Below are 15,141 nucleotides of genomic sequence, written 5' to 3'. Positions count from 1 at the left end.
ATACGTGTACCAACCAAGGCCCGTAACACCTGCAGACCTCGTTTACAAAATTTTCATATTTCCAACCACCGCTTTGCAGGAGAAATGATGCTATATAGACCATTTCATGAATTACTAGCGCAAAGCCCAACAAACAGGGCCTGTTATTTCCCTCACGCTAACCAAGAGGCAACGCCAGACGGTGTACCCGAGTTCACTACACGTGGAGGAAGGCTAGGCGACACGCGCTGCCTCTAGCGGTACCGCTTCTTGGCGCGAGGGAAATGCACGAGAAGGTGATCTCATCTCCCCAGTCCCTCTGATGTTTGCTTCTCTTCTAGAGTTAATGGAATAGTCTATTCGGTGATGGAAAAGGGGGGTATTTAGTTAGCCTGTAGGATTTCATATTTTTGTTTATTATTCAACTGTTGTTGTATACTAAAGAGCTGGTAACGAAAGGTCTATTCAACAATTTGAAACATTCGAAAACTATATTTCTATAGACGAAATGCAAAATTACACTTTCTACTCTGATTAGCTAGATTTTAAGATACGTTTTCTAAAGTGGTTGTGACTTGTAAAATCTTTAGTTATATTGAAAAGGTTGTCTTATTTGGCAACTTTAATCAAAAGAAAGTTTGGCTGATACTCAAAGTGCATAGTTATTCCGTAAGAGAGGTTGTTAGGTTTCTGGTCGCTATTTTCCAAGATGGCCGGAGATAGAGGAAATAACCCTTTAATACCCGCTATTTGAAGAGTAATATCCTTTCAAAAATAGTAGTCTCAGCAGTAGATAAAGCAGATTCGGCTGGATATTGGTCAGTCTTATATACATTTATAGTTGACAAAGGCACTGAGAGAAAAAACTACCGTTGAAATTACAGTAAATTCATGGAAGTAGAGTAGCCATGACTCTCCTGTAAATAAAACTCCTATCCGGTATAGTGTTTTTACACCCAAACATATGTGGTATTTACATTATCAATTCCTGTAAAGTTCATGGAGGCAGCTCTGTTAATTTAACAGCGAATCCTTTTTTAAATACATTAACTGTAAATGTAGATTTTACTAAAAACGTGTTGTTTTAACAACTAATCTCGTAGAAAATACATACAAAATTCCTGTCTATTTTACAAAAGGACCAATGCCGCTTACACAGAGCGTGTGGTAAAATTTACGCGAACTAATTAATTCGGTTTTACTGAATAGTTGAAGTAGTTTTATGATGAGTGTAGTAAAAAATACGTGAAATACTCCTGTTTATTTCACATCATTTATATGACAGTTCTAACAGAGGTCTCGTAAAAAATACGTTAAATGCTCCAGTTTATTTCCCATCAGTTATATTGTAGTTTTAACACTGATCTAGTGAAAATTACGAGAAATACTCCTGTTTATTTCAAAACAATAATATGATAATTTTAACAGGGATCCATTAAAAATACGTGAAATGCTCTAGTTTATTTCCCTTCAAAGACATGGTTGTTTTAACAGGGGTTTATTAAAAATACGTGAAATGCTCTAGTTTATTTCCCTTCAAGGACATGGTAGTTTTAACAGGGGTCTATTAAAAAATACGTGAAATACTTCTGTTTATTTCACATCACTTATATGCTACTTTTAACAGGGATCTACTAAAAAATACGTGAAATGCTATAGTTTATTTCCCATCAAGAATATAGTAGTTTAAACAGGGGTCTATTAAAAAATACGAGAAATACTCCTGTTTATTTCACATCACTTATATGCTACTCTTAACAGGGATCTACTAAAAAATACGTGAAATGCTCTAGTTTATTTCCCATCAAGGACATGGTAGTTTTAACTGGGGTCTATTAAAAAATACGTGAAATACTCCATTTTATTTCACATCACTTATTTGCTAGTTTTAACAGGGATCTAATAAAAAATACGTGAAATGCTCTAGTTTATTTCACATAATTTATATGATAGTTTTAATTGGGATCTATTAAAAAAATTGGACAAAATTTATGTTGAGACAAATAGTTTTTATTGTACGTTTAAATTGTTCACAGCATATCACTTTTAATAAACGAGATGTACTTAATCCTGACCTAGAAAAGAAATATTTATGTGGTTTATACGATTAACAATTTTACACAACAAAATACGTTACTTTCAGTCCAATCCAATTCAGAGACTTTGTTGATAAATCCAATGACTTTTGGGTGAACATTATCTTTTTTGTTTTTATTTATTTTTGCAATAAATCTATGTGGAACAACAATAATTTTAATAATAAAACATGATTATATACTCAGACGAATCATTCCAGTATAAGTACATAATCATAAATGTGCCAGTACGAATAATGTGCTACTAACAGTCTTCACAATATTCTGACCCTTATTATTATTTTTGAATTTTGTAGAAAAAAAGCGCGTGTTATAATTAATTCCCTGAAGTTAATAGTTCTAAAACTTCGTCATTAAAGGGAGCATGCAATGTTGAAACAAATTCGGTTTGATTCATTTGGAATGATAAAAAAAGGCTCAAAACCGTTATTAAAAAGACTGCTTACTATTGATAGATACATTATCCCTAGTTATGATTCACCATGTTATGATCAACTTATGCATTTATTATTAAATTATGTAATTAGCTATACCTTTGAAAAAATTCCATTGTTGAAATCACTCCTTCTGGATAGCAAACATTTTGAATAAAATAGGTTGAAAATAGCATTGCCAGAGCAGTTCCAAGTTTTTTGACGTCAACGTGATTGTTGACTATTTTGCCATCAGAGGCAAGCATCAGCCCAACAGCTTCTGGCAAGCTTTCCCCTGGAAAAATTTTAGATTTTTAGTCGATCGAATAAAATTTAATTCTAAGCATTTTATCTTACCATATACGACCAAGCAAGGCTGTAATGGCAGTTTCGTTTCCACTGTTTCTTCAGGAGTGCCAGGCTGTATAAGGATTAAATAATATCAGTGTAATTAATACAAACTGAAGGAGTATCTAGGCTAAGATTGCCACCGCCTGTGGAATCCTGGTGCAGATAATTAAGCTAGTGTTTATCGTAAAAACGTGTTTACCTCAAAAACCGGGAAAATTATTTCAGGGTTTTCTTTGAAGTGGTTCATAATTAAACTTATGATAGTTCCAACCACCATCTTATCCTCTCGCTTTTCTTTTAGTTTTTCCATGCTCTTTTTGCATATTTCTTTTGTGCTTTTTGCAAAAAATAAGCAAAATATGTTGCTTCTTTTAGTAAAAAAATTTTCAAAGAGAAGAAAAACATTCTTCCCTAACAGTTCTGTAATGTGTATTTTCATTCCCGAGGTTTCAAACAGAAATGGCCATAGTTTGATTATTTCCTCGATTTTTCTGCCATTGTTCAAATCCATCCTCTGAAGAACATAGCTTTGCAACATTTTAGCCTCCACTACATTTGAATTTGGTTCCATTTCTTTAGACATTTTAATTAAATTCTCCCTTATTTCTTCACATTTTTTATAATCTAAATCACTAATGTCTGGATTGAACTTAAAATCACTTTTTGCCATCAGGTCAACCAGATGCGTCTTTTTCTTTTTGATTTCTTTCATTCGTGGCATCACTTGCTCGCGTTCGCGAGAGAGATTTTCCAATCTTGTAATTAATTGCACCTCAAAACTATAGAAGCCGGAACCAATTACCTCTCCGTCAATTTCATCTTTAATCGCGAAAGGGAAGCTAGTAACAAATTTGGAAGCGACCTTTCGCATATCTCCTCGGCTTGGTCTACTACAATGTTTTATAGCATCGTCCACAAGAGTTCTGACTACTATGTTTCTGAATTTTGGAGACAGTTTCACAGCACCAGTTAGCTTTGCTTGGGTTTGTTTATTGAATATTTCCAATCGCGGAATATAGTTTTCACACCAAGTGCCGACGTTTGTTTTTTCAGATACCTACAGTTATAAAAATTGGATTAATTCCCAACCATGTGATTGATGGTAAACAAAAAGCTAAGGTCTGAGAATTTACCGTTGCGGTACTGGAATTGGAAGCCATTTCATCCGTTGATATATCCAAATCTAAAATTGAAACATGAATAAGATTACCCCCAAAATAAATATTTCATGATAAGTAAAATCAGAAGTCTATAAATAAAATCGAAATCGAAAAACTCCCGTTCATACTCCTTGGGTAGGGAGAAACGTTTTTTTTTCTTTCCGATGGATATTTAAGGTCTGAGAAAAGCTACCACGAGGTTGCGAATGTATCGCGCTCCTTCAGTTCCTTTACACAAGAGAAGGTTGTCCCAGACCCCAATTTGGGTACTTCCTAGGCTAATTTAATGAACTTCTGATAATGTCTATAATACTGAAGCCGTCGATGAAACAATAGGTTTGAATTTGAAACGCGGTCCCCAACTGTAATCGTAGTAATAATTGACTAAGGGAGACTAAAGAGAGCTAGGTTTATTTGGAATTATTCTCATATTTGCGCGGCATAACGTCAGAGGTGAAATAACAAAGACCAAAAATTTTTAACACTGCGTCCGTGCTAGTTTGATAAATTCACGCTTAACAGTATTTCGTGAAGACCTTCCAATATACCAACCTTTTTCTGAAGAACAATTAATATAATCCAAAAGCCTCCTCGACTGGATTGGTTTTAGAGGTGTTTTGTTGAGATCCATTAGTGTGATATATTTCATGTCTTCAACTTTCTCCACCCCTATTTCATCGCTTTTCAGATATTCAGTTATTTCAAGCACAAGGCCTTCTGCCAAACCAGGCAGAGCTTTAATTAATAAGTTTTTTACATCGCAATTAGCCATCCTGAAAAACAATTGTATGTATGTATTTATTGATTTTTGACAACTTAATTTTACTGTGAAGAAGGCTATCGAAAAGAAAGAAAACTACTTTAAAAATAGCTACTTAGAATTGTCACAATCTTAAAAAAGTCAGGGTTTTACGCAGGATGTAGGATTATTCTTAACTTAAATTGCCAGTTCAGTAAGTACTGGTAAGACCCGATGATGTTAAAGATCGGCGTAAACGCTCTTTTCATTGCAAATTCCCTGAATTTGGGCACTCGTTTGCTTCGATTCCCAAACTGCGAACACGCATACGACATATACACACACTCACCCTCACACACACACGGACACGGTCCTAGCAGAACCTCTCCGTGACATACGTCACTAGGAGAGGTAAAAAGATCCGCCAAACAACTCCATTTAACAAGTAATAATTTTATAGATCTTTGATACATTAATTTTCCTAATTTGAAACGGCTTTAATAAGAATTATACGCGAAACCTAACGTATACATATATTTAAGGATGGTAAACGCTGTGCTTAAGGGTTATGATTTTTTGGCCGAAAATGCAATAACATGTCAAGGGATAGAAGTCACAGAGTTTAAGTATGTTTAAAATTCGGCTTTGATTCAACTCGTATAGCTCAAAGACATGTAACTTCCAGTTATATTGAGAACGAAACAATGAAGCAGATATGTAAACTTCATCGGATTTGTTTTGAGCAATAATCAATGTTTCTATTCGTCCAAATAATATTTCATCATGAGATGCTTCTAAAACTACAAATTGGCCACGCTCATAAAGAGTACCTTTAAAGTCGATCTTTGTTGAGCATACAGTGTGCTCCATTCTTATCTTTAAATTTCTAAGTTTTTTTATTAAATCCAGCGTAAAACATTCCTCTCGTAAAACCTCAGAATTATAGCACTTTAATAAATTAGGAAATGGAGAGCCACTTAAAAAATAGGCTTGCTGAATTTGATGTTTTTCGGCTAAAGTTTTGGTTAAATTTATGAAGTTTTTCGTGTTTTGCGCGTATTTTTTATATGTAGAGTGCTTGCTTTCAAATCTAAGTGTCCACACTCGAATTAATGGTCCGAATTGCAAAATTAGTTCTGGATAATGCTCAAGCAAGTAATGATGTTTGGCTTTCAGTTGATAGCCCGGAAATGCCTTCAAAAGATCTTGTTTATACACTGAAAGCATTACTGACAAAGAAACTACTTCGTACTTTGATATTTTGGGAGCCGTTACAATTTCTACAATCTTTTTAAGTTGCAAGTAAAGTTTCCAAACTGAATCGGTGTAATCTCTTATTTTGTCTTTAAAAATTAAAGATAAAAGCCTTAAAAGGCACCAAATCTGGGAAGCATCTCCAGATAGTTTAATGCCACTAGCACTTCCACTACACGGTTTATTACCAATATCTTTCCCTTGATAAGCAAAATTATTTAACGCCCAGTTGTAATAGTTCCATGAAAACCACTTTTTCTCCCCTATGAAATATAGTAGAAAACGGTGCAAATCGTAGGCCACTACCCCTTCAAACAAATCGTGCGCTAGGCATGGAGCCAAAGCAGGCATACAGACGTGAAAATGATTTAACTGGTTAAAAACTGAATCTACTTTAACACCTTGGTGACTTTTGATGCCCACATTAATTCTTAGATTATCGAGATTTTTATTGTAACTTGCTACAGTTCTCCTAGGATAGTGTTTGTCCTCATGTAGCTCATCTGCCTTTATGTGGCAAAAACGACAAACATAACCTTTTGAAAAACTCATATTAAATCCACCGATTTCGTGGTTACCAAGGTTATCACCAACAATACAGGTTACGACTACTTTGTAATTTTGACCGTTCACCACTATCCCTTCCGTTTCAAGCACCTTTAGATCGGAAACCAAGTATTCAAGGCATTTATTGCTCCCAAAATTTTTAAAATTTGAGCTTCTGCATAGCAACATTAACTGAATATGATCTACCGTCGATCTAAATTCTTTGGGAATGTTTAATATTGTGTAGTAAACGCCAACAATTTTGTGTATGCATTTAGCTGAGCCTAGCGCGTTAACGGTTTCAAAAGCGTCTGTAAATGCTACTACATAGAGAGTATTGTTATTACTTTTGTAATTATAATCGTTTTGAAATTTTTTCCCATCACTAACATCTTCCAATAAGTAATTTTCACCCTTCACGTATGTGGGTTTGGGGCAGATCAACAGTTTATTAACTTCCTTGTTTGAAATAAGGGCTGTTAAAGATTCTTTCACCGACACATAGTGTAAAAATTGTTTTTTTCCTTTGTGATATCCAAGAAATATAGGAACTGGTTGAACATAACTTAAATTGTTTTTGTAAAACTTGTGCCTTCGGTGAATCGATTTAAAGTTCTCATTTGCTTTTTCAAATGAAGTTTCTCCAGAGCATATTCCGAGAACCTTTTTAATTATTTCGTCATTTACCCCACTGCTCTTGAGCTCAGAACTGATTTTATCAACCATGCAATGTTTCTCTAAATATTTCAAATCCGACATTTCTTCGGCAATATATTGCACAGCAGAACTTGGGAGAAATTTCTTAGCTTGTAGTTTCAGATAGAATAGTCCGAGGTTGTGAGAAAACTCATCATGGCATGATTTAGTTTTATCTAATTCTGTTTCTGAAATATTTACAGCATCACGCGTGCTTAATAACCCTGAATCTTCGCCTTTGGCATGACAGCTAGTATCTTCACTCAGATTTTTATCGCCTTCTACAAGAACCACATTTATTTTATTTTCTCGTCTTATTATTGGTAGTCTGTACTGCGATTTGTGCACTCGGCTAAAATGACAACTTAACGAACTCAAAGATTTATATTTCCGAGAAACACATTCTTCAACTGGACATGCGACTAACGATTCAGTTTCAAAATGTTCTTTTGCGTGACAGTAGAATTTTTTAAGATCATTACATTGGTAATCGCAATTCATCGCTGTGCATGCAAAGTTACTTGGCAAATTTTGATTCAGCACTACATCTTCACCCTGGGATGAGTTTAAAAGTTCTTTGTGCAGCCTGTAAGCGTGACTTTTGAATGATCCAAAATTTGAAAAGGTTTTTTGACATTCCGTAAAACCACAGTAAAAACTGGTATTGCAGAGATGTTTGTGCATAGAACAGTGTCTGAAGAAGGTGCCATATGAGTTTGATTTAAATGAGCAGTCACTTAAAGAACATTTGAAAATCATCGTACACGATCCTGTCAATAAATAGTATTTCTTCAGCATAAAGTACAATAATTCAGCAATATAAAATACAGCATCCAAGTTGTGACTTGGAAAGCAGACATTTCTTGAAATATTAATGATGACATAAGTACATTAACTACAAGTAACCAACTTTGAATGGGATCTATGAGGGACGTGCTTGTCCGCCTGAAAAAAAGAAACCCTATAGTCTCTCTAGAAAACTGTATCACCAATACCATAAGTTTATAATGCCTCTAAGTACTCATATTGCTTCCACTTCTATGGCAATAGTGTTTGTCTGGCTCCCTTTAATGAAACCCTATACTCTCTCCGTATCATTTATCACCTCAACTTCAATACAAAATTGTACCGCCTAGCCTAGCGTTTCTTTTATCCCTTTTAGAATGTTTCAGGACTGAAACCGCCTGTATCTCACGACAGAGAGGGATTTGGGGTTGCTCAAGTAAAATTCGTTCCCCCCCCCCCAGTGCCTGCCTATACGAAACGTAAAACTTTCCTTCATTCCACTGGATGATTTTTTTTTTGGTCTCGACCGCTTGGTTGCTGCACCGCGACAGAAATTTCAAAATTTTCTCTCTTCGGATCTTAGCGCTATACGAGTTCTGACGTCACAGTAGCCTGCAGAAGATGCCCAGTTGTAACCTGTATTTGTGTACTTAGAGGCATTATAAACTTATGCCAATACCAGTAAACTTTAACGGACAATGCCGCCGCGTAATGGTTTCCCCTTAGTAAGAAAATAGGAAAAAAACCGAACGAAACTCTTATGAAGAATCTAAGAGAGGTTAGTTCATCCCCCCCCCAAAGAAAAACGTTTCTTTATAAGAGGAGAGTTTTCATTTGATGTGACGAGTAATATAGAGATCAAGCAAACGACCGAAAAACTCGTACGAAAACACTCAGCGCTCTAGACATGCAACAGCATAATTTTTTTAAGTTTTAATTTTTTCAAAAACGGGTGTTTCCTCTCTACTTTCACGTATGTCTTTTAAAAAATTAGACCAGTACGCCAAGGATGTTACGAATTCGCCCTACACGTTTTCGAACGCGTATTTTCGGATGTTTTCTTAATCTATCTATTATCGAAAACAAACTCTCTCGACAGAAAGAGTGGGCCCTCCTTACAAACATTCCGACCCCCCCCCCCCAAAAATTCCACCCTGATATAATTACCTTTTAGCTCGCGAAGGGCGCCACTAGGGAACCGAAACTTCAAATTTTCACTCTAGCGGAAATACTTATAGTTCATGTACTTCTGATGATGAGGATATTTATAAATTCTAGGGATGTACCGATACCAAAATATTTTCAAGGAATAAGTTACTTCTGGTCCATATTTTTACTATAACGCTACTTCTTGTTTAACAAGTGAGCCACACCTTTCCCAAAAACCGAGATAGGACTTAAGTTAGACCATATCATTTGATTTAGAAGGGGTTTTAAGACGAAATAACAAAAATGGTTCTAGGTGATAGTATCGGCCGATATAATGGCTATACCAATATCGGTGCATCCCTAAATTAAATTCAAGCGTATATAGCTTCTCCAAAACTAGATTGGGAAGCACACAGTGTCGATATTTTATAATTATTTATAAGAATGATGTACAATTCCGAGTGAAAATATTCCAAAATAGTATAATAATTGAAAGAACTTGCACTTGTCTTTGGGATTATTTAACTTAGTATTCTGGTTTGAAAAGTGAAATAATAAGTCGGATTAAAAGTGGAAAATTTTTAGGTTATATCATAAGTACGCCACTCCCTGTTTTTAAAATTCTTAAATCTTCAATCCCCATATACTAAAGAATGGACTGAGAACGCGCCAATATTAGTTTACGCAGGGACTGTGGGAAAAATTACTGTGGATCAACGTGAACCCCTTTGGTGAGCCATAAAAATATTTTCATGTATGCTATATTCATTATATTACCCCTTTAAAATTGATCAAAGCGCGCGCTATCATTGCGCTAAAGCTTTGGACTCCAAGGAGGGATACAATGGAAATAAAACTAGGTTCTGACCGAGTATCGCTTCCATGGCATAGTTATGGCTAATAGTTTTACTTATGATTAATAATTTTACTTATGGTTGGTTTCATTGGTAAATGAGAAGGATAAAATCCTTATCCTTGCCCCAGAGAAGGTGCGACTCCCACTGTCCAGTGTCCACAACACTGCCCACTCTCATTCTTATTAAAGGGAGGGTGAAGAGAAAAATCAGGTGGTGTTTTTAATTATTCTTCTACTAATTAAAAGACCTATTTGCTAGTTAATGATTCAGGAAATATATCAGAATCATTTTCAAAATCAAACTAGATTCAGATTATAACGCGAGATGTGATAAGAAATACGCGCGAAGTGACAAACGTGGCGCGCGACAAAGAGCATGCCACGAGTATTTTGCTAGCTGGAAGGCAGGATACGATTGGTTATAGGCGCTGCGTTTAATGTAACATTGAAAATCTAAATCTATTTTTATTAATAAAATCTTTGGGAGATATTTCCCGATTTATTAGCTAAACCGATTGGCCTTACAATTGGTAGAAGAATCGATAAAAAAATCACTTAATTTTTCTCTTCACCCTCCCTTTAAGGGGTAAAACCCCAAATACTTTAGCTTTCTTCTTAGCCAAGGTCGACTATAAGCAATACTTGTGCAGTAAAGTATACAGTTCCTTCGAATGCGCGCGATGTTTTTCACACGACCCGCCTCTGAAGTTTCGGCCCACGCTTTCGATTATATTTCGGAATTTTTAGATATATTTAAATCGAGGGGGGCTGACACTCGGGGACTCCGTGCACACCTGAGTTTGCAGAGTTCAACTTTGACGGTGCATTGAGTTCAAGCCTTATTGTACACCTGAGCTCTCCAGTGTCTACCCCCTCGATTTAAATAATAGCTGAGTCGGCCGCACTTCGGGCGACCTGCCCCAGCTACCCTACGGGCGTTTATATATATATTTTAATTTGGACTTCAAATTTTCAAATTACAAATTTTAAGAGTTCGGATAAGCCTACTTATATTTCTATTTTTAATAATAAAGGAAGTCTGGTCATAATGTAATAATATATTAATATTGCAAGAAATGTCTATTTTCAAGTTCCATCAATGGGTTAAGAGTGAACAACTTAATCCTTATCTTGCTGCGATAGGGACTTGGCAATTTGGGGGTATTTCCACCCCTGCCGCCATTCTGGTATTCTTTTTTGCAGAGTGGAAGCTATTTCCGCCCCTCTTCTAACCCCCTCTTGGTATACTTTCTACCTAGAGTCGAAGCTAGAGTGAGGTTGCATGACGTAGTACTGCCAAGTTCCTATTCGACGCGTTACGCGTATAACCTACCGGCTACCCTATACATAACATAGCAGGCTTTAGCCTCTAGTATCATCCTTGCATACTTTATTGAGAAACGTTTTTGAGTGACGTAGTTGCAACGTCATACATTCTCGTGAGGCGCTGCCAAAGGCTTAGTAAAAACTAAATAGGGAGATGGAATGCAAGGCCGCGTGTAGTCAATTCTCGCGTCGTTCTCGAACTAGCTCTCAGCCTTGCTCTCAGTAAATCTAATACCGTTTTCCTTTGGGTCCTCGCGGAGCGCTCCCATGGAGGAATAAAACTAGGAGATCCTATTCTTCAAAAACAGTCTTCAACGAAGCTGAAAACTACTACTACCATTTTTATTGCTCCCTGGGAGCGCTCCGCGAGGACCCAAAGGAAAACGCTATTAAGCGTTAAGAAGTATAGAAAGTTTCATACTTATAGAATATATTTTTAAACTAATAATTAAACAAACCCTATTAAAACTACCTCGATAATACCGAAAAATAACAAATATCTGACATCTGATATTCAAGATAAGAAGATCATTTTATTTACCTTTCAATTTGATCCAGTCTTGTTTTGCGGTTCTGGTTAAATTCGATGTTTGTTGGACCTTAGCAATCTTTGTCCTCTCACTAAAATTATTAAGTGTGGTTAATAGAGTAATTTCGGTTGAGAGGGGGAGTGAACCGTTTATCCCCTGTTTCGGGGGCAAGTTTGTGTTAGAGAATACTATTTGCTCCTAGCAGGGGGATATCACTAAGGTAAGAGATAGAGGGTTATGACGTTGCAGTGTATAGGAAAAACATAACTCTATATTGTTATCTCCTGATAGTAAAACAGGACTAGAAATTATAATTTGCTTGTCGGCCTGTCCTTTGTATTTATATACTCATTGTGAAGCTTCAATGGATATGTCCAGTTTTTGATAAACCCAACCCTCATAACGATTACTACGTATAATTAAACAAGGCCATGAAACTTAATGGGCCCACAGTTTGTGTTAAGATATGTAAGAATAATATGGAAATTTGTATCTGAGACCTTGACAAGGTTACGTTAAAGTAGATCTATATCTTTAAATTATATAAATGTTTAAAATTTAAAATTAAACTTACCAATTAATACTCAGCCGCTTCGCAAAAAAGGTTTCTTTGTCCGAAAAATCTAGGGCAACTGGGCAACCCTTTATAAATGAAAATTTTTTCAAACTGCCAACGACTGCAGAGTGATTGCGCGGGGGATTTTGCAAAGGGGAGGTCGCCTGGTACTAAAACCTCTAGCAAAGACTGAAAAACGTAAATCAGCCTTTTGGGGCTGGATGGGAGAGAAAGTGGAAAATTTTGGATGAGTCGAATCCCATCATACTGTTTGGATTGGGGGGGGGGGGCACTCAGTGTTAGCATGCCTACTGATATGTGTTTGGGGTTTGGGTTAGAAATTCGTAAGGGGCTAGAATGTTGAGGTATTTTAGTATCTTCAAGCCACTATATTTAAGGCTTTTACCATAGATGAAAAATTTGTCCCACAGTTCCCACTTAATGGCAGATCTCTACCTTTGGCAGTGTGGGGCTCTGTTGGAAGATAACATGTCTGCGATTATTCTAGAGTATAAAAAGGGATGGGGAAGTTTGGAAAATCTGTATATAATTTTCACCAGTGATTTTAGATTTCATGGTATAATTGTGCGCATTTTCGGGTTAATGTCCGACCATTTAGTGAGTAATGCCAGAAGTATATAGTACTTATATTATCCCCTTACATAGAATTTAGCTTTTGTTCGAAATGCGATTTTCAAAATAAAATAAAACATTCGCAAACTATAATTACAGTTCATCCTCGATGGATGTAGGACAAAATTTTATGAGCAATTGCTGGTCCAATGATGTTGTTTACTTCTTCAGTGTGCGGTAATACGGTGTTAACAAGGTTGATCATTAAAATTAGATGGTTTAAAAAATTTGGGTTGGCTGTGTCTAAATTTCGGATTATTTGAGCGAAGTTGCGGGCAATGTTTAAATTAATTATTCTTTGGTGAACAGGATCCTTCAAAATGAAAATACCTTGGTTTAATTGAAGTATTTACTAAAAGTTTAAGATTTCCGGTAAAATGTCTCACCATTTTAGACTGGACTTACTCCCTCAAGGCTCAAATGTTACTATGTCAGAGTGTGTTGCAACAAATAAATTCGAACAAAGTAGTACCCACGTGATCCCCTCCCACCCCACGCTCCCAAACCCCGGGTCCGAGGGGCTAGTCATTATCAATCGTCAAAATGGGGTAAATAATACCTAACAGGAATCACTGATCTTTAAAATATGGATTTTGCAGGTCTAAATTTCGTATTATTTCTGCGTATCTTAGGGCCATGATTAGATGAAATTGTTGTTTCCGTTCCGTAGCAAAATATTGTTAATATTTTAATAATCGTACTATTATTCTTATGCTTACAATAACGCCTCATCATTTCCAATAGTGTCCACCGCTATAGGAAAAAGTGTTTAAATTTTCCGAAATACTTCGGTTATTCAGATCAGTATATTCTCATCCCCCCCCCCTTTGGCGAAGTTGGTATTGGTACTATTTTAATAACGTAAGCTGTAATTGTTCCATATTCAGAAATTTTCAAATTATAATAATAAGGATTAAATTAAAGAACCAACTTGAGTGAAAGAAAGAAGAAAATTATTTGAGAAAGTGGTGGAAAAGCCTTTCCGATCTGAAAAATAATATCACCATTCACCAACAACGCTAAATATATCAGAGATCTTACCAAGACTATGAACAATATTTTTAAAGATTCTATTCCCTTAATTAAATGGAATATGCACTACATTGGAAATTCCTCTTTCCGAATTCCTGGGGTCAGGGGGGGGGGAAATTACTCAAAATACCCTATACAGATATTTGGTATTGTCATTTGTCAACTTGTTAAGAAAAGAAAATAAAAAGCCCACAGCATTCATGCAGCCATGCTATAGCATTAGAACGTATAGGAAGTACCAAACTACTGGAATATATCTTATAAACTTATAGTATCCCCTAAGCCCGAACAGATGCAAAGGCACGGAGCCGGTATTGCTCTATTGAATCGTATTCGAGGTGCTCATCACACTCGGATTGCCTGTATACACCGATTACTGATTACGCATAATCATTTAAGCTTTGCCAAAAGCGGGGCTTTTAAAGATAACGCGTAATCATTTTAGCACTGCTTGTACAACGATTACGCTGAGTGACTGGCCCCTCGATCTTCCTCGACTTCACCAGTTTCTGCCCTGAAGGAGTTATCAAAAGGTGGAGCCATTTTTTCCAAGAATGGAAAGACTACGCGTGACCCGTCATTTTGTTGTAGGCCTCTCTTCTTCTAAAGAGTTCAAGTGCAACAAAAAGGGTTTATTTAATATGGTTTTTGAAATTAATTTTGTTTGGTGGTTTAACCGAAAATTTTCAGTTTCCAAATTGTTCATCTCTCATTCTAACGTTAGATTGTTTTTAAATTCTGTATTCAGAAACACATGATTATGACTAGCGAAATCAGGTTTAACTTTTAAAAACGTGTCAAAACTTGTTGATGTCTATACTCACTAATAATACCAAAAACGGATTTATGAGTGGAAGAACACCCGAGCATAGCTTTAGCCTCTAGTACGTATGTGATAATAAACTTAAATTATACTGTAAAGGGTGTTTCCGCCAGAGTAAAAAGGGGGAAGAAATAGGGGGCGAAAACCGGTTTTCAGGGGATGTCAACATGGCGTCCTAACGTGGCCAGAGCGGGCAGCCGGCAAGGGGAGAGGAAA

The 15,141-nt window shown here is 36.2% G+C and overlaps 1 protein-coding gene and 1 long non-coding RNA gene across 2 annotated transcripts in view; both read right to left on the bottom strand.

Annotated features, from left to right (window-relative positions):
- Positions 1 to 15,141, bottom strand: part of LOC149702584 (uncharacterized) — a 143,405-nt gene that overhangs the window by 86,620 nt on the left and 41,644 nt on the right. The window lies entirely within an intron of this gene.
- LOC149702585 (uncharacterized) lies at positions 1,968 to 13,511 on the bottom strand. The gene is made up of 12 exons (XM_089867045.1): positions 13,457 to 13,511; positions 12,844 to 13,383; positions 12,456 to 12,654; positions 11,893 to 11,972; positions 4,552 to 4,772; positions 3,973 to 4,022; positions 3,500 to 3,896; positions 3,039 to 3,412; positions 2,846 to 2,909; positions 2,609 to 2,783; positions 2,117 to 2,211; positions 1,968 to 2,054 (listed from the first exon to the last, which is right to left on the bottom strand). The coding sequence occupies exons 5-12, from the start codon at positions 4,769 to 4,771 to the stop codon at positions 2,044 to 2,046; spliced, it is 1,386 nt and encodes a 461-aa protein (XP_089723171.1). The 5' UTR covers position 4,772; positions 11,893 to 11,972; positions 12,456 to 12,654; positions 12,844 to 13,383; positions 13,457 to 13,511; the 3' UTR covers positions 1,968 to 2,043.

This window comes from Phalangium opilio, unplaced genomic scaffold (genome assembly GCF_054372755.1).
Source record: "Phalangium opilio isolate 3A_F unplaced genomic scaffold, DU_Popi_V2 ptg000017l_1, whole genome shotgun sequence".
Lineage (NCBI taxonomy): Eukaryota > Metazoa > Arthropoda > Arachnida > Opiliones > Phalangiidae > Phalangium > Phalangium opilio.
Note: the sequence above shows the minus strand (reverse complement) of the source record. Positions and strands in the feature narration are given on the sequence as shown.